The sequence below is a fragment of the Hibiscus syriacus genome, unplaced genomic scaffold (genome assembly GCF_006381635.1).
Source record: "Hibiscus syriacus cultivar Baekdansim isolate YM2019G1 unplaced genomic scaffold, ASM638163v2 tig00111388_pilon, whole genome shotgun sequence".
Taxonomy (NCBI): domain Eukaryota; kingdom Viridiplantae; phylum Streptophyta; class Magnoliopsida; order Malvales; family Malvaceae; genus Hibiscus; species Hibiscus syriacus.
The window spans coordinates 397,044-416,468 of NW_024063076.1; the positions used below are offsets into that span (position 1 = coordinate 397,044).

The 19,425-nt window shown below is 35.6% G+C and overlaps 1 protein-coding gene and 2 pseudogenes across 1 annotated transcript; 1 reads left to right on the top strand and 2 right to left on the bottom strand.

Annotated features, from left to right (window-relative positions):
- The first annotated feature begins 2,820 nt into the window (after positions 1–2,820).
- LOC120160061 (tubulin beta-8 chain-like) lies at positions 2,821–4,567 on the top strand. Its single transcript, XM_039170520.1, has 3 exons — positions 2,821–3,308; positions 3,403–3,672; positions 3,893–4,567. Exons 1-3 carry the CDS (start codon positions 2,915–2,917, stop codon positions 4,561–4,563), a joined length of 1,335 nt encoding a protein of 444 aa, XP_039026451.1. The 5' UTR covers positions 2,821–2,914; the 3' UTR covers positions 4,564–4,567.
- A 1,221-nt stretch (positions 4,568–5,788) lies between these two features.
- LOC120160062 lies at positions 5,789–6,522 on the bottom strand (annotated as a pseudogene).
- Positions 6,523–14,761: 8,239 nt separating this feature from the next.
- Positions 14,762–19,425, bottom strand: part of LOC120160064 — a 35,803-nt pseudogene continuing 31,139 nt past the window's right edge.

A 19,425-nucleotide genomic window follows, 5' to 3' on the forward strand; every position in this document is an offset into this window, starting at 1 on the left:
TCTTAAGCCAGTGAGCCTTGGTTTTTTGCTTGTAAAAGGAAGCCTTAGCAGCCTCCAATTTCCTAAGCTCAGCCTGCAGCAGTTTCTCCTCCTCCATCTTCCTATCCATATGAGTAATATTATAAAGTTGCAACTGCTCTAACTGCTATCTCTTAGTAGCCACTCTACCAGAATATCATCAAAATGATTCCTATTAAGCTCATTCAACGTGGGCTTCAACCTCTTTAATTTACCAAAAAGCCTCTTTATGGCACCACCCCTCATCTCCTTCTGCTAAGATCCTTTAACAATCTCCATAAACTCAACATGAGAGATCCAACAGTTGAAGAACTTAGAAGGCTTAGGCCTATTAGCTTTATTCTCCCTGTGAGTCTATACAACCCCAGGGTAATGATCTAAGACTTCTTGAGCAAAAAATTCAACAAAAGGCTCAGTATTAGCAACCAACCATTGAGTATTAACCAGAACTCTATCAAGCTTCCTAGCTAAGAAAGTCTCCCCCTACTTATTAGACCAAGTGTAAAGAGGACCAAAGTAAGGATGGTCCACGAGCTTAACCTCAGCCAGACACTCTTTAAACTTAACCATATCAGCATATTCATAAGGGTTAACTTCCTCCAGGTCTGAGCTTTCCTCAGCTCAAGTGAAGATGTTGAAATCTCCACCTACCAGCCATTGAGAGTCTGCAACATCCTCCTTTAAATCCCTCAGTTACCTTCAAAGACTCCTTCTAACCCCAACATTACTTCCATAAACTGTATTGATGGTCATTCTGCAACCCCTATTATCCCTACTGATGGATATGGATTGGTCATCATAATACACTACCCTATAACTAAAATCCTTCCTCCAAAAGAGCCAAATTCTCCTATTATCAGTAACATTATGATTAAAACAACAACTTCAATCCACATTAAACTTAAAAATACACCCATTCATATTCACTCTCTTAATCCTAGATTCCACAAGACAAACCACATCAACCTTCACATTACCCTTATATTCCAAAAGCACACAATCAATGTCTCAGACTGCCTTCTCCTACACCAACAACTGGATCAGACACTTCAACTTTATCAACATGTTTGAAGATCTAGTAATATGCTTCTTGTCCTTGTCCTACTTCTGGCCATCTTATTTTGTGACAATGAAGCCTATAGAGTAGTAAAGTCCTTATGTTTTACACTCTTCTCCCCTCTCCTCCTTCTAGCTCAACAACTTGATTACCCTCCCTTTGCACTACATCAGTTTCAACTTGATTACCCCAGAATTCTCAAGCTTCATTAGACCTGTTAGCGTACGTCTAGAGAAAACCGTTAGTGTGCGCCATAATTTTAGTGTTTTGTTTAGTTATAATTTTTTCTAAATTTATATAATTTATCCATTTTATCCCTATTACTTAATTTGGGGTTGAATTTCAAAATTTAAAGTCTTTCAAGATTAAATGATTAATTTAACCATTTAAAAATAACCGAACAAGTACTTGCCTACAACTAAGTTTGGGCCGACGGATTTATTGGGATACATAGTCCATTATCAACAATTGATTCAATGACCCATTAAATTAATAAGTGTTTGATGTATCAATAAAATATATTATAATATAAAGGTATATTTAGTTTAAGTATATTGATAACGCATATTTTACTTTAAGAGTATGCTTAGTTTGATAATTTTAAATTATCTTTGCATGAATCAAGTGGCTTAATTGACAAATGAATTATTGTTATTATTTAAGATTTCGGGTTTGAGCACAAAAAATACTAAGGACGTGAATGATTTAATATCACATAATTAAAAATTATTTTTAAACAAATATGTATTGTACTTACATCACATTAATAAAAAATAGACTATCCTTAGTAATGTATTATTCTAAATGAGATTTCTTCGTAAAGTTTTTCAAAATATAAGATTACAGGGGTGATGCTATTACCTCTAATTACCAAATAAAGTAATATAGATTACTTTAAAATAACCTTATTAAGATAATTACAATTTTAAAACACAATTATAAAATATAAAAGAATAAAAATAATAGACAAATATGTATAAAAATGATTAAAAAATAATAATTGAAAAATATATTTGTAATAATTGAAGCATTTCGTAATTTTGGATTGATTAGGAAAAGAGATGGTGATGGGGCATTTGCCAGTAGGTAGGTAGAATGGCGCCATCCCTCCTAATTTGAATTTTTGTTTCTATTAGCGGACAACGCCATCCAGCTGTCTCCCAATTTTTGAATTTCAAAAAGTTTCGCTTTTTAACTCCGCTTGTAGCCGTTGCCTTTTCCCGTCCGTTACCGTCTACAGCCTCGTAGACTGAGGAAAAAATCATCATCAAACAAAAGAACAAAGGTCCAATTCTGGGTAGTCCCTATAATATACTAAGGTTTATATTTTCATCTTCTTTTTTTACTTTAATTTAATATAATTCGATTTTATACTCCTAATTTGGATCAAACCAATAATAATTTAGTTATTGTCAGAATCGATATTATATATTTTTAAATCCAGTATTAAATATATTCAGAAGACATGTAAAATTAATTATTAGCTGAATATGATTTTAAAGTGAGTTAAACTATTCGATAAAATATTAGTAAAACATCAATGTCATTACTTCAATAAATAATAATAAGATAAAATAAAAGGATCAAATTATATAAGATCAGGATAGAAGAAGGGAAACAGAACTTTCAAAATAAAAATAGAGGGAATAAATAAATAGGTAAAAATTTAAATTTCAAATTTCAATAGACTTAAAATATCTCAGTGTATAAATTAATTAGGGCTTATATTTTGCTCTCCCCCTCACCTCGTCCATTTTCAATTTTAAATCCTGCAACTCTTATTTCTCCATCCTCTATAAATCCTTTTATTGTTTGCTTCTCTTTTCTCCATAAGCAAAAATGCGTGAGATCCTACACATTCAAGGTGGTCAGTGCGGCAACCAAATAGGAGCCAAGTTCTGGGAAGTTGTTTGCGCGGAGCACGGCATAGATCCGACTGGTCGTTACCAAGGAGACCAAGATCTTCAACTCGAGAGGATCAATGTCTACTACAATGAAGCCAGTTGTGGTAGGTTTGTCCCTCGTGCCGTCCTCATGGATCTTGAGCCCGGTACCATGGACAGCATCAGATCTGGTCCTGTCGGCCAGATCTTCCGACCCGACAACTTCGTTTTCGGCCAGTCCGGCGCCGGAAACAACTGGGCTAAAGGCCATTACACCGAAGGTGCTGAGTTAATCGACTCCGTCCTCGATGTTGTTCGTAAGGAGGCTGAAAATTGCGATTGTCTTCAAGGTAAATTAGCGATCTGGTGGAAAACTTGTTTATTGTTCAACTTATTGGGTAATAAATGGTGTTATATGGGCTTTTTTGTTTTTGTTCTCTGTAGGGTTTCAGGTCTGTCATTCTTTGGGAGGAGGAACTGGATCTGGAATGGGAACACTTTTGATATCTAAGATAAGGGAAGAATACCCAGATAGGATGATGTTAACTTTCTCTGTTTTCCCATCTCCTAAGGTCTCTGATACCGTCGTTGAGCCGTACAATGCTACTTTGTCAGTTCATCAGTTGGTTGAAAACGCCGATGAGTGTATGGTTCTCGACAATGAGGCCTTGTATGACATTTGTTTCAGGACACTTAAGCTCACTACTCCCAGCTGTAAGTTTCCCCTTGATATTGCTCTTTAGTTTCTAATCTGGGTTCTTGCTATGATATTTTTTGTGAATAACAATAGATTCAGGCCATGCCTTTTAATTGAAGTTTTAGTACTATTTATTCGATGGAAAAGTTGGGATAGTTCGAACTAAGATCTGTTTATTTAGCTTGGGAGATCTTCTAATTTCTTACATTTTGTTGCTTTATTTTTTATCTTTGACAGTTGGTGATCTGAATCATTTGATATCTGCAACAATGTCTGGAGTTACATGCTGTTTGCGATTCCCTGGTCAGCTCAACTCTGATCTCAGGAAACTTGCTGTTAATCTCATCCCATTTCCCCGGCTTCACTTCTTTATGGTTGGTTTTGCTCCACTCACTTCAAGAGGCTCTCAACAGTACCGAGCCCTGACAGTTCCTGAGCTAACTCAGCAAATGTGGGACGCAAAGAACATGATGTGTGCTGCTGATCCACGACACGGCCGATACTTGACTGCATCAGCCATGTTCCGTGGCAAAATGAGCACCAAGGAAGTGGATGAGCAAATGTTGAATGTTCAGAACAAGAACTCCTCTTACTTCGTTGAGTGGATTCCTAACAATGTGAAGTCAACAGTTTGTGACATCCCACCCACAGGGCTCAAGATGGCGTCAACATTTATCGGCAATTCAACATCCATTCAGGAGATGTTTAGGCGTGTGAGTGAGCAATTTACAGCTATGTTTAGGAGGAAGGCCTTTTTGCACTGGTATACAGGAGAAGGCATGGATGAGATGGAGTTCACCGAGGCTGAGAGCAATATGAATGATCTGGTCTCTGAGTATCAGCAGTACCAAGATGCTACAGCCGATGAAGATGAGTACGAGGAAGAGGAACCAGAATATGAGGAATAGTTAAATAGGAAACTTGTTGCCATTCAGGCAATTCAACTCTCAATTTCCTAAGGTCCCTTGGTAGTCGTCATTTCCTTATTTCTACATTCCCAATACCTTGTTTGCTCTTTCAGCAAAGCATGCTCAGTTTATGTACCCCTACACCTTTTAAAGTTTCTAAGTTTCTAAGTTTTTCTTTCAGTTGCATTTGTTCTATCTTTCTTGATATTTTACTCACCTGGATATTATATTTAAAATGAATTGATTAAAAACCAAACTTCAGGAAAAAGGTATTGTGAACTCAGGTTTGCCTATTAACCTTTGCTTATGACTCAATTGATCATAAGTTCATTTTGTGTTGGAAATGAATTTTAAAAAATCCATACCATGTTTAATAAGAGGGTTCCAGTAAGCGGTGAAAGGTATTGTAAAACAAGTGCATGCTAATCTTGATAGAACAGTAAAATATTAGCTAAGATTAGAAGTCAATTTTATGCCCCCTTTCTGGCTTGAAGTTCAAGTCTGATGTGTTGTGGATGTAGCAAAGATTCTGTTTGTCTTTTACAAATTATTTGGGCTATAATTGAACCCTGCTGAAGTCTGAAGTCTCTCAGTTGTTTTCAAAAACACAAGTGCCTTGATAGCATGGTTCTATTTGATCATGGGGCACATGCAATGTCCTATACCTTGGTAGAAGAAAAGGGTAATTCCTGAATTTATTTCCTAGTGCGATAATAATTGATAACTAAAGAATAGATAAAATTTCTGAATTTGGTACTTGCCGTTTGATTAGATTTCTCGATCCGCCATTACCTGTTACACAATTGTTGAGTTTATGTTTGCCGATGCTTAATGCAGCCTCACCAGCTCCAGATGCTCCGAGAAAGATAAGCCGGAAATACATACCACAGTTCCGAACTCGATGAAACCAACAAAAATGCCCCAAAGCCTGAAGTTCAAATAGCTTGATGCATTACTTGAAATTTTACTGGCAAAAAAATTGGGAAATTTGTAGGCAAAACTAGAAGTTTTGTGAAAATGTAAACCAAATGGATTGCATAGGCAAATCCTACAATTCTTGTTTCAAAGTACATCAAATATTAAGGATAGGCAACTTAGTTTGTCTATGAAATAAAATTAGTTAAACCTACACAGCTTAGCGAGCGCAAAGCTTCAATTCGAATAACAAAAAGAAGTAATTCAGATCAAGCTAATGATATCTCGAGAACACAATAGTATTAAGATGAGAGATATACTAATCTCATTCACTCTCTTCTGAATCACTACTATCTTCTTCCTTTGAGTCGATTTTCATGGCCTTGACAGCATTGCTTGCTTTAAAATTTCAACTGCCGTGTCAAAAGTGCTCCTTACATGCCTGCACATCAGCATCAGATCTTGACATGCATCTTTCAACACCTCACTTGCTGGATCACCTGCAAAATTCATTAAAACAACACAATTTTCACAACCAAAATTGCATCATATCCAACTGAAAAAACTAGAAAGAACTTGCACCCAACAACAATGTTGTTGCTCCATATAACATACTGATATCCAGAAATCTTAAAGCAGGAAAATGAATGGAGAAATTATGAAAACAGTCAATGAACAACGATCCATTAAAACTTGAAAGAAGAGTGTAGGATTGAGTTACCAGTTGTCTGAACTCTGATATTAACTCGAGCTTGTGATGGATGAGGAATACTGTACCCAGAAAATGTGACCCTTGGGCTGCACAATTAAAATTATAGCTTACAATTTCAACATAATCATTCAAAACAAAGAAAACCCATCATTAATCAAGCAAAAACAACTAAAAAAATTAAACAGAGGGGATTGAACTGACTCTTGATTCAAGGTGAACCTAACAGAGTTAGCTAGTGTATGATCCTCATCAGTTAAGGAAAAAGTTGCAGCACTATTGTCACTGAAAGATCCGTGTTCCATTGTTTCCTTTATCCAGATTCCAAAACAAACATATTTTTTATCTATAAAATCTGTAGAAAAAAAGGAGAAATAACAATAAAAAAGAATAAATTTACCCAAATAATCATGGAGAAAACACATCAAAAGAGGGAAGCTAAAGGAAAAAGGAGAAACACAGAATCTGACTCACCTCACTATTTTGCCTGCAAAGCCCTACAAGCTTCAACAAGGTTTTCTTGTCGTTGCGAAAAGTTATACGAGGAAGTAAGAGAATTTATCAAATTACAGCTTTAGCCCTTTCTTTACATTACCAGTCAGTTTTCAACGGGTCCAGGTAGCTGTTAGGCCCTTTTAATATAGACGCTATATCAATTTAGTCACTATACTGTTAAATGCATCAGTTTAGCCATTCTCTATTATAGAGATTACTTTATATTAGTCCCTTTATTATAGAGACTGGTCCAGATTAGTCTCTCTATTATTAAATTTAGATTAGATGTTTTATTATTAAATAAATTAATTCATTCTTTATACTAATTAAAAGGACCAAATAATATCATTTTTTTACCGAGTTAATATTTATCATATCTAAAAAATGTTGATATGTGTTTAAATAAGTTAATATTTAATATTTTTATGATTTTATAAATGAAATATTTTTATTTCTGAATTATAAAAAAAATAAACTTAATGTCATTTTTAAATAATACTAAAAAATAAATGTATACAAAAATACCCTAACCTTATTTGATTTTTTTTTAAAATGAAGCTGTGAAAACTTTCTTAAACCCAAATCCACTAAAAAAGAGCTAGAAATCCTTAGTTTCCTAAACCCTGTCCATAGTTATTATTACCAAAATTTGAGATTGAGGGCTTAAATGAAAGCTTGAGGTGAGGTGATCAAGATTCTTACCTTGAAAATTTCGTACTAAGCTTGAGAGGCTATCAAGTTTACACCTTTGAACTTTCTTGTAGAAGGAAAATTATGAAAATGGGGAGGAAGGAGATAGGGGACAAGAGAGGACGAAAATAAAGGAAAAGGGAGAGAGAATGAGCATAATACATCATCCCATTTAAAACTATCATAAATTAGATCCCTAAATTAAGTAGATTATGTAATCTGGTAGGATATTTGTGGACGTTTTTTATTATTTAGGATCCTAACTTTAAAGAATTATATTTATTCCCAAAATAATCACTTACCTAGTTTAGCAGTTTCCTAAGATAAGGCAATAGTTTTTATATTTAATTGTGTAAGTATCCTAAATGAAAATATAAGAGAGAAGATTACAAAAACCTCTTGATTTTGACATGGTTTCAAAGCTATAGGCTCTCCGTTTTGAGTCATGTTGTCTTTGTTTAGCTACACTCCTTAGCCATTATCTTCCCTTTAGAGTGTAAAGTATCTATCCAACAAAATATATGGGTGAAGTGGATGCTGATTCTAGCAGTACTGAAACTATTCAATGAGGCACCATGAGTGAGGAAGTCACCCTAATCTAATTAGTAGCTTACAAAACATACAAGCCGCCTATAGATTGAATGGAAAAAATATTTTAAGTGGTTCCAATTGGTTCAAACTTTTTTAAAAAGAAGAGGTAGGCTCATCAATTTTCTAGGAACTAACCCTAAGGAAGGATATCTTAGGTTCAAGGTTTGGGATGGACAAGACTCGTTAGTTATGTCATGGTTATGGAATTCAATGGTGCCCGAGATTAGTGAAACTCTTATGTTTTTAGGACAACCTAGGAGATATGTAAGGCTTTAAAACAAACCTATTCAAAGGTTCAAGATGCTGCCCAAATATATGAAATCAAGAGCAAGATTTCATTCACCAAAAAGGAAAGAAAATCAATTACAGAGTATTATAGTCTGCTGCAGAGTCTTTGGCAAGAAATGTATCATTATCACTACATCCAAATGAGTTGCAGTGAAGATGCAACAATCCTAAAGAGGTTTGTCGAAAATGATATAATTTATGATTTTTTGACTGGACTAAATATAGAATTCGATTCAGTGTGAGTCCAGGTCCTAGGAAATGAAGACCTACCCTCACTGAATAAAATCATTGCTATCATTCATGCTGAGGAAGGAAGAAGGAGAGTGATGGTGGTTGAAAAAAGTCAAGTAGAGAGTTCAACCTTAGTCACTAGGCCAGTAAATAAGTAACCAACACGCCTAGAACATCAGAATATTGAAGTTAGGACAGAAGCAACAAAAAAGGAAATAGAGACTCTTTATGGTGTACTTATTGCAAGAAGCCTCGCCACACTAAAGAAAAATGTTAAAGGTTACATGGGAAGCCTCGGTCAACAAGTAAGAATTTTAAAGAAAGAAGAGGTTTATAAGAGGACAGAGTAGAACTTATACAACTAAACAAGTGGTTAAGAAATCTGAAGAACAATTTGTTTAATTCAACAAAGAAGAAGTAGAAAAACTAAATAATTCATTAGGATCCTTAGAAAAACCTTCTTCTACAGGTACATGCAATTTGTTCTTCTCAGGTATATCATTTTCTCAGGATTCTAATGTCTTAGAGTCATCCAACTACATACCTACCCAAAATTCATGGGTAATTGACTCAGGAGCCACAAACCATATGACTAACTCCTCACTCAAGTTTTTGACCTACACACCATATCATAGCAATAAAAAAGTCACAGTTGCAGATAGTACCATGATAACTATTGTTGGCCAAAGAGATGTTGCCATAAGTAAAACCATATTACTTAAAAATATCCTACATGTACCAAAATTATTTACTAATCTAATATCTATCCAAAAACTCATCAAAGACACTAATTGCAATGTTTTGTTTCATCCTACACAATGCATTTTTCAAGAGCAAGAAGCGAAGAGGATGATTGGGTGTGATAGGTAAGCAAATGACATATACTACCTTGAAAACCCTAGTGGACCAATTAGAGTTTTGAATATCCAACCATTGTCTCTTTTATCAGAATCTACAACCAATAAAGACCAAATCTGGCTACACCATTTTTGCCTTGGTTACCCACCTTTTAGAGTTTTAAAGATTATGTTTCTCTATTTGTTTAAATCTTTAAATTTTGAAGAATTTCATTGTGAAATATGTGAACTTACAAACATAAACATTATTCTTTCCCAACAAGTAATAAAAAGACTACCAGTCCATTTACTCATATTCACAGTGATATTTGGGGGCCTTTTATTATTCCTAACATAACTGGGGCTAGTGGTTTGTGTCATTTATAGACAATTATACTCGGGTTACATGGATATTCTTTCTAAAAAAATCATATGTTAGCTCTACCTTTAAAACCTTCTACACCATGATTAAGACTCAATTTGGGGCTGAATAAAGTGGTTCAGATCAAACAATGCCAATGACTACTTTAATCAAGTCATATCCCCTTATTTTGTAGAAAAACGTATCATAAATGATTTCTCCTATGTAAACACTCCCCAACATAATGATGTAATAGAAATGAAGAATGACCATATCCTTGCCACAACAAGAGCCCTTCTATTTCAAAACAAAGTTCCTAAAAAGTACTGGAGAGAGGTTATGTTAACTACCACTTACATGATAAACAAACTATCCACTAAAATTCTTGAATCCCAAAGTCCCCTTCAAGTCCATACAATTTATTTTCCAAAATTCAACCCATCACTTAACCTAAAACCTATAATATTTGGGTATGTTGCTTTTATTCATATACATTCTCAAGCCCGAGGTAAGCTTGATCAAAGGGGATTAAAATGCATGTTTATTAACTACTCTTCCACTCAAAAGGGCTACAAGTGCTATCACTCACCTACAAATAAATACTACACCTCTGTTGATGTTACTTTTATGGAAAAAAAATAAAGTTATTTTATTGTTCTTTATCTTCAGGGGGAGATATCATTTAGGGAAGAAAATGATGTGTATTTTTTTCTACTTCAACTTCTCATTGATTTCCCTACACCTATATATTTTGAACAAATACATCAAACACGTCCCAACCCTACTCCAACTTCTCCACAACTAGAACCCAATACACTACATCCAAACACCTAGGACACTACGGGTCCACTACTAGTCTATTCAAAGAAGAAGACATCTATGAAGATTCAATCATCCTATTCGCATGCTCCTATACAATATGAGGTACATTCTAAAACTCATCCTGATCAAAATAATACTGGAAATTCTATGTTTACTTCTAATTTTGCATTTTCCATCGCTATTAAAAAAAGGAACTTGTACCACAAAACATCATTCCTACTTGTCCATGACCTACAAAAGCTTATCTCCCAATCACAAAGCCTTCCTCTCAAGTCTAAACGCCATTGCTATTACTAAGGTTGTATCTAAGGCATTAAAGAATAAGAATTGAAAAAAGGTTATGAAAGATAAAATAAAAGCACTGGAGAAGAATAAAACATGAGACTTAGTGAAGCTGCCAGAAGGGAAGAAAACAGTGGGTTGCTTATGGGTGTTTACAGTCAAGTATAAATCAGATGTCTCCTTAGAAATGTACAAAGAAAGGCTAGGGAAAAATGATACTCCCAAACCTATAGGATAAACTACCTTGAAACATTTGCTCCTGTTGCAAATATGAACACAATGAGAGCCCTATTGTACTTAACATTTATTCAGGGATGAAATTTACGATAGTTTGACATTAAGAATACCTTCTTACATGGAGATCTTGAAGAGGAAGTGTACATGTATATACCACATGGATTTGGTCTAAATACTGGACAGGCAATTTGTAAATTGAAGAAGGCCCTATATGTACTAAAGTAGTCCCCAAAACCTTGGTTTAGGAGGTTTACTAAAGTGATGATGATTCAAGGGTTTAAACAGAGTCAAGGTGACCACACTCTGTTTGTGAAACACTCTCCTTCAAGGGAAATGACTACACTTTTTGTATATGTAGATGATATAATTGTTACAGGAAATGATTCTGAAGGAATTGGTAGTCTAAAGAAATGTCTTATAAAGGAGTTTGAAGTGAAGGAACTTGGAAGATTAAAATGCTTCCTTGGTATTGAAGTGGCATACTCACAGTAATGGATTTTAATATCTCAACGAAAGTATACTCTGGAGTTTTTGAAAGAGAGTAGGAGAGTAGAAAATTAGGATGTAGACCAGCATAAACTCTAATAGAATTCAATCACAAGCTTGGAGATTCAAAAGATGATGATGCAGTAGTTGATAGAAGTTCATTTCAAAGACTTGTGGGAAAGCTTATTTATTGTTACACACCATACCAGATATAACATATGTATTGGAGTTGTAAGCCAGCTCATGCACAATCCTAAAGAATCACATCTAAAGGTCGTGACTCAAATTTGCATTACTTGAAGGCCACACCCGAAAAATGAATTCTGTTTAAAAGAAGAGGAAATTTGACTCTGAAAACATACACTGATGCAACCTATATATGGTCCATAGTTGATAGAAGGTCAACCTCAGGGTACTACACTTTCTTTGAATGAAACTAAGTTACTTGGAGGAGCAAAAAAACATAATGTTGTGGCTAGATCCAGTGTAGAAGTTGAATTTCGAGCTATGGCTCTGGGAATTTGTGAGTTATTATGAGTTATTATGGCTGAAGATTATTTTAGAGGATTTGAAGATCAAATGGAATGGACCAATGAAGTTATACTCTGATAACAAGCTAGCAATTAATATTGCTCATAATCTAGTTCAACGTGATAGAACAAAACATGTTGAAGTGAATAAATATTTCATAAAAGAAAAACTTGAGAGTGACCTGATCTGTACTCCCTATGTAACCTCTGGAGAACAAATTGCAGATATACTTACCAAGGGACTACCTGGTAAGTATTTTCAGAAGTTGACAGGCAAGTTGAGGATGGAAGACATCCATGCCCCAACTTGAGGGGGAGTGTTAGAACTAGATCCCTAAATTAAGTAGATTATGTAATCTGGTAGGATATTTGTGGATATATTTATTAGTTAGGATCCCTAACTTTAAGGAATTATATTTATTCCTAAAATCGTCACTTACTTAGTTTAGCAGTTTCCTAAGATAAGGTAGTAGTTTGTATATTTAATTGTGTAAGTCTCCTACATTAAATATAAGTGAGAGAATTACATAAACCTCTTGATTTTGACAAGAACCAAATCAACTTTTGAATTATAAGAGGGTGTAATTTCTCTTTCAATCCTTCCAATTATTCTCATTTATAAAATGCCCCTTTTTTACTACTAATTGGGCCTAACCTAAGCCCAAACACATCTTAAATTGGTCCAAGCTTTCTATAAGTCTAGTGGGCTTGCCTAAATAAATCTCAAGTTGGCCCAAAACTATTAACCCGAGATTTGCCTAAATATATGCTTGATCTGCCTATCAACCCCAGGGATTACTTTCCATTACAGACGCGCATATGAAGACTGTTCAACTATGTATTTTTTATTTATACATGCATTGTATTTTATCTTTTTTTTTAATTTTCTGACTGCCGGAGGTCTTCCACAGAAGCTGCTCCTAACCTGGTGTTGGGGGCAGCCTACTATCCTACCTCCCCCTTATCCCATTGCATATGGGAATAGGGTTTTGTTGTTGTTGTTGTATTCATCAAACAACACTAAGAAAGGATGTTCTACTTAACAAGGTGATAGATTATATTTTAAGAAGTGAAAATATTTGCTAGCAAGTTGGCCTTTTTCTTTTTTTTTTTGGCTGAGAGATACATGTAGAATACTTACTTTTTGTTTTAAAAGAACCATATTGTTTGTTAGTAGCATCAGCATGAATAAGGCCGACTTATACTTTTGATCTTTTTTCTCATCGTGTTCCCCTCAAAAGCGTAAGTTGGAAGGTTGGGTGGGAACTCACCATCAGAAACAGAGTAGCATAATTAGTTACATCTGATCTACTCTCTTGTAATAATAGTGCCTCTTCTTCTATACTTTATGTTTGAACTTGCATGGTTAGAGAATTGAAAGGATAAAGTTAGAACTGCCAATTTGGTGGATTGGATGGATTTGAGTCGGTCGATTTGACTTTTAATGTTTTTTTTAATTATTTTGAATTTAACACATTTCAGGTTAAAGTCATTTGGATTTATTAGACAATTTTTAGTCGGGTGATTTCAAAATTTGGTTCATTTGAGTCTTAGTTATTGAGGATTGACCCAACTATAGGTCAACTATAAGTTGGATCATTTCGGGTTCAAGTTATTTCTAACTTGAGTCATATAATTAAGAATTAGATTGTGAAAATTTAATTATATATTTTCTAATTCAAGTTATTTTGAATGACCAAAATATTAACACCTTTGAATTTGAGTGATCATGGGAAATCAAACCAAATTATCAAGAAAAGTTGGAAAATAATTATAAAAAATTGACCCAAATAAACATAATACCAACCCTAGCCCTAGATAGATTTCTTGCAATACTACCTCCAAAATATTTCATTGAGAATTGAATCAAGAGTGAAATCAGATACCATAAAGAATCTATAAACATTGTTGGAATTGTTGCATCTCTTCGAGTTAGAACAAGAAATTAGGTCAACTGTTGATATAATAATTATTAGAAAGTCATAAGTGGAAGAATGATTTGTTGGTGGTGCTTCAAGTTATATTGAAACTTTTGTGACCTGTTTTGCAAGTTTTAGAAGGTTACTGATTGACTCACCCAGTTTACTAACCATTCTTTGAAATTCAATATACTAAAACGAACTAAGCGGTAAAGAAATTATTATTCCTTGAGGTCTCGAGTTCGAGCAATGTCAACTAAAGTTTATCCATGGCAAGTTACTACCAAAGTTTATTTTTTTTCCTTTTAATATAATACTGCAAAGGACCCTGCCTTACAATAACGTTAACTAGAGCAGATGGTGCACAGTTCAAATCCAAAATTTGAGCACCATACAGTTGACAATAGCAACAGCGTTAATAAATAATACTCGATCAAAATAGAAAGATGTCGATTTATATGATTCCAAGCAAACCTCAACGCTCATCCTACAAGAGTAAAAACAGTTCAAGGCATAAAAACTAAGATCCTAGACCCTGATATCAATTTTAAAAACCAAATAAACCTAAAGTATATGAAATGTTATAATTAAGACAGCATAAATACTATAAGGTACAACCTCAATTAGTTTCTTAACATTCTGCACCAAACCATGGCAGTCCTCACGTAACTAGCTAAGATAGCTACAAATGGTAAAAATGGTACAAAATAATTGGACAGATACCTAGAAGCTTATGAAATTAATTGAACAAATACGTATCACATTATAGGAAAAAACGATGATACTTACTTTTGATGCAACTGCTTGCTCAAATCCATAGAATGACATCAAAGATGAAACAGATAACCAGAATAATGTAGTATGGACACAATAACTTCCACTTGTCAGTCTACGGACAAAATATTCAATCCACATTTCTCATATTCATAAGACCTATTTAATTGTAAAAGATGACGAAGCTGCAGCTGCCTCTGCTATTAAGAAATTGGCTGGCGAGCCTGCAGGCAAGCAGCTATATCAAAGGGATGCAACTTAGCACCATCAAAAATAAGGTTCACACCGGGAAGGATTACTTCATTGCTGTCAGATTCATCAGGGTCAACTTTTGTTGTGGTTGTTGTGGTGGAATCATCAACAGGTCTTGTGGCAACTTCATTGACAGGAGTTAGGGCATATGATCTGCAAATATCATTCAACAATATGAATAAATAATACACAACCAAACACTAAAATGAGAATAAAACAAGAGGAAGAAAAAATGACTGATTTGACAGACCTAAGAATGCTACCATCAAACTCAAAACTTCAGTCCGACAACGCTGTCGACTGCCCAGTTTTAACCTTTGACGATCACTAGACGCTCCAGAAATGGGAGAAGACGGATCTAGAAGTAGATTCCACTTCCCACTAGCATTGTTCATGAGTTGCTTTGGTTTCTTTGACTCCTTTAAATGCTCCTTTTGGTAAGAAGTTTTGCTGCAGGGCCTGTTGCCTGATACTCTGCACAAATATCACGCAACATTTTACGAATGCTCTGCATTGAATCACGATGCTCAGAAAGTAAATTTGATTGAAGTAACTCTGACGAGACAATCCTTTCACATATTCTATTGCTTAACTTTGGGTTGAAAAGTGGCATCCCAAATTCAACAGACAATGGAACCCATTCGTATTTCTCCTCATCGGGGCCAAAATGATCCATATTGCTTTCTTTAAAAAGTTTTAGTACGCGAATATAACCAACTGTCAATAACTCCATCTTCTGAGCCAAATCAGTTAACAGATCATTCAATTTTGAACATTCCTCTGCACATAGTCCTAGCTCATCCCCTACATTAGCAACTGATCCATCAGAATTCTTAAGGGGCAAGGGTATGTCAAGTGTAACAACTTTCCCAGAACCATCAACGTCATATTGGCTGAAGGGCTGCACTATAACAGCAGAGTATTTGAGAAGCGAATTCAAACAGTGTAAAAGTACACTTCCCTTAACTAAATTTCCTTCAAACTTGCCACCTAAGCCTCCAATTGTTGAATCATCCCAGGACCATATAAGGGCTTTCTCACAACCAGCTAATGGTGCAGGCAACAAGCGTAGGCATTGCCCTTTCATCAGAACAACTGATAAAGGCCCGCAACCAACTGTTGAATACAGCACCAATTTCATCCATGGTGACATAGATGAGTGCGAGGGAGGACCAAAATGAATAGGACCAGTTGAGCCAGGAAGAACAGATGACTGTGGAAGAGGAATGATAGACACAATAATATCATAGTCACGAAGAAATAACCGATCTAAGGTTGCCTTTGGCAAAGCAGCCAGGCTTTCACAGCGGAGGATATCCAATATATATTTCTTTTTCCTCCTTAAAGTTCCTTTTCCCAAGTCAGACACTTCCATCCTTATCATTTTCTCGCTATTCTGGACTTTCAGATCCGACTTGGAAACCTCACTTGAGGGCTTACCATCTTGTGATAAGGTACCAGATCTGTCATCACCAGTGGTTTCAGCTACATAATCATCCACAACAGAATCTTCCTGTAATGTTTCTAAATTAGTGGTACCATTAATGTTTGATTCAGTTTCATTAGTAGCAGAATGATCTGATACATCAATCAATAAAGAGTCAGCTATCAGAGTAGACTCGTTATGACCTGAAGCTGACAGTCCCGTTCTATCAATCATTTCTAAAGCTCCACTATCAGTGGCAACACCACCAGATAGTAGACATTCCAAGACACAGCGGAGACTAAATGCATGGTTTGCAAATTCCTGCAACTCTCCCTCAAATTTTGCTCCCTCCAATGTGCTCAGGTCTTTGCAAAGGTCGGCAATGGTAGCATGGCCTAATTCCCTGCTTCATACAGCGTCACAGCATGAGATTTCAGTCCTGCAAAAAAAAAACCCAGTAAGGACATACAATTTATTTCAGAGAAGAGGAAACAATAAGTACATTCAAACTAGAATTACTTAAACCATAAATAAACACAATACTAGAACTTGTCTAATCATCATCACATGCAAACTGTAATTACTGGAATATACTCAGTCCTCCCTTTAATGACACCACCATGGAATAACAGATGGTTCTTCATGGCCTAGCTTGGAGCACCTTCTCTACTCTAGATAGATGTTGTACCATTAAAAAATCAACTTTAAATCAAAGTTCAAAATGAGGTTATTTCTCGCTCAGTTTGCATTTATGGTTATGATGTCCAATAGAAAAACAATGTCTGGACTGAGGCAATATAAACTAGACATCCAAAAGGAGTAAGTAGAATCTTTCAGAAAAAAAGAGTAAAGAGAACTTAACTAACCTGGTGAAACAGAACCCATCATAAGATAAGATGTTATGTTAGCATCAACAACAAAAGCAACCCTATAATCACTAGAACGAGGCCCAAGGCTTTCTGTCCCCCAAAGATCTCCTTGTTGAGCAGCCTCACCATCAATGGACATATTTGCTGAGGTTGAACTATGGTGAGAGGTTTCGTCTTCATCTATAAGGCTGACACCGTGAGGAGGTACGCTTGTGTTTTCCTGAAGCACAGATTCAGGATCAATTACTTTTACTGCCCATCCCAAGCGACAAACAAAGGATGCAGCAGCCAACAGTTGACTAAGATCCGCTTGTAAGGTTGATGCCAGTTCAGCAACTGTAGCATTCTCGCTTGAAACAACAAAAACTGCATATAACAGCCTGAATAGTGCAGTTACTAGCATTAACAATCCAAGTTACACTATTAACAACAGACATTGAAATGACCCAGGGATCAAATAATAACTTACTCCTCAATAGGATCCTCATAGGACTGCTCCTTGTTTGAAACGAACCCTTCAAGCCTAGAAACTGGAGCACAATAGTACTAATAACTCAATTCACAAACCCAGAAAGGACTCAAACAGAGTTGATCAAGTACCTTACCATTCCATCACCAATCAAGAGCACACTAAAGTGACAGGAAGTTCCACAAAAAATAAACACTAGAGAACTTGCTAAGTAAACGGCTAGACAGAGAGCATCCTAAAGAAAAAGAGATCATAAAAAATTGTATTTGCACAACGTCATTTTTTAGGTGGGAATTCAGAGGACCACGGAAGAATGTTTTGTTGATAAACACTTCACTTCTAGATCTTTGAATCCTCAGTCACTATAAACACCCCTGATCATGTAATAGTATGTCTTTGTATTTTTTTTATAAGAATGTGGCCTCATTAAAAACCCTCTTCATAACCATCAAGCTCCGAAAAACTCAATAATCATAGGAAGGGGGAAAAGAGTGCCTGAATTTTATTACCAGCAATAAGGATTACATCCAGAACCAGAATATATAAAAGACATAGGTCCACGTACAAACACCCAAAACAGACCCCCTAAATAACCGAACCAAACACCTCTCAAAACACTATCCTATACCCGATTTTGCTAAACCGTCAGCTTCATCATTAGTACATCTCTTAACAAGGATAGTAATAACATTGAATTGCAACAGTCTTCTGAATAACTCTAACCAAATCAATATAGAGAACCGGACAAGTCTGCAGGTTGTTTATCCACTTTAGAGCAGTAGATGAATCACTCTCTAAAATCAGACTTCCTTTATCCCTCCACACCGAGTTAAAAAACAAGTTTAAGCCTTCTTGGATCGCTAAAATCTCAGCAAGTATCGGGGGGGCTGGACCAGTCGCTCTTGAGAAAGAACTCAACCATTATTTTCAGCATCCCTGAGTACACCATCAAAACCACTACACCTCCAATCAATATTAACAGCCCCATCCACATTCATTTTAAAGAAACCCGTAGGGGGTGGACACCACTTTGGCTTATTCATTCCAAATTTTGGATAGGAATGATTCAAATCTGCCAAGGTTAAGTCCCCAACAAGGCAGTCTACTTGGATATGGAGATCATTGAATTTAGCCAAGAACCAAGAAGCCACCCTGTACTTAACCAAGAAGAAAAGATTAGCCTTATCCAGTCTTCCTTTCTCAAACAGTATATGATTTCTGCAATTCCAAATAGTCCACAAAACAGCACCCGGAATAATTTCCAGATATCCGAACTTGGATTTAACTCAAACCATAAGAGCAGAAAATCTTTTGGATTTTCGGGAAATACAGAAAATAAATTCCACATTCGAAGGATGCGCATCCAAATTTCCCACACAGATTGACACGAAAATAGCAAATGATTCACCGTCTCCGGCTTCAAACCACAAAACGTGCATAAAGAATCTTCAATTCCTTGGACAGCCCTACTCAATAGAGCAGTCTTAACAACCAGCTTTTGATGTACCACCTGCCACAAGAAAACCTCAACTTTAAGAGGTAAAAACCCACTCCAAACAATCTTTGACCATGACAAATCTGGCTTGGACAAGCTGGAAATTAGGCTACTGCATGATTTTACCCAAAAAACACCCTCACCATTTCCTTTCCAAGTGAAATTATCTTCTGTCTCTAATCCAG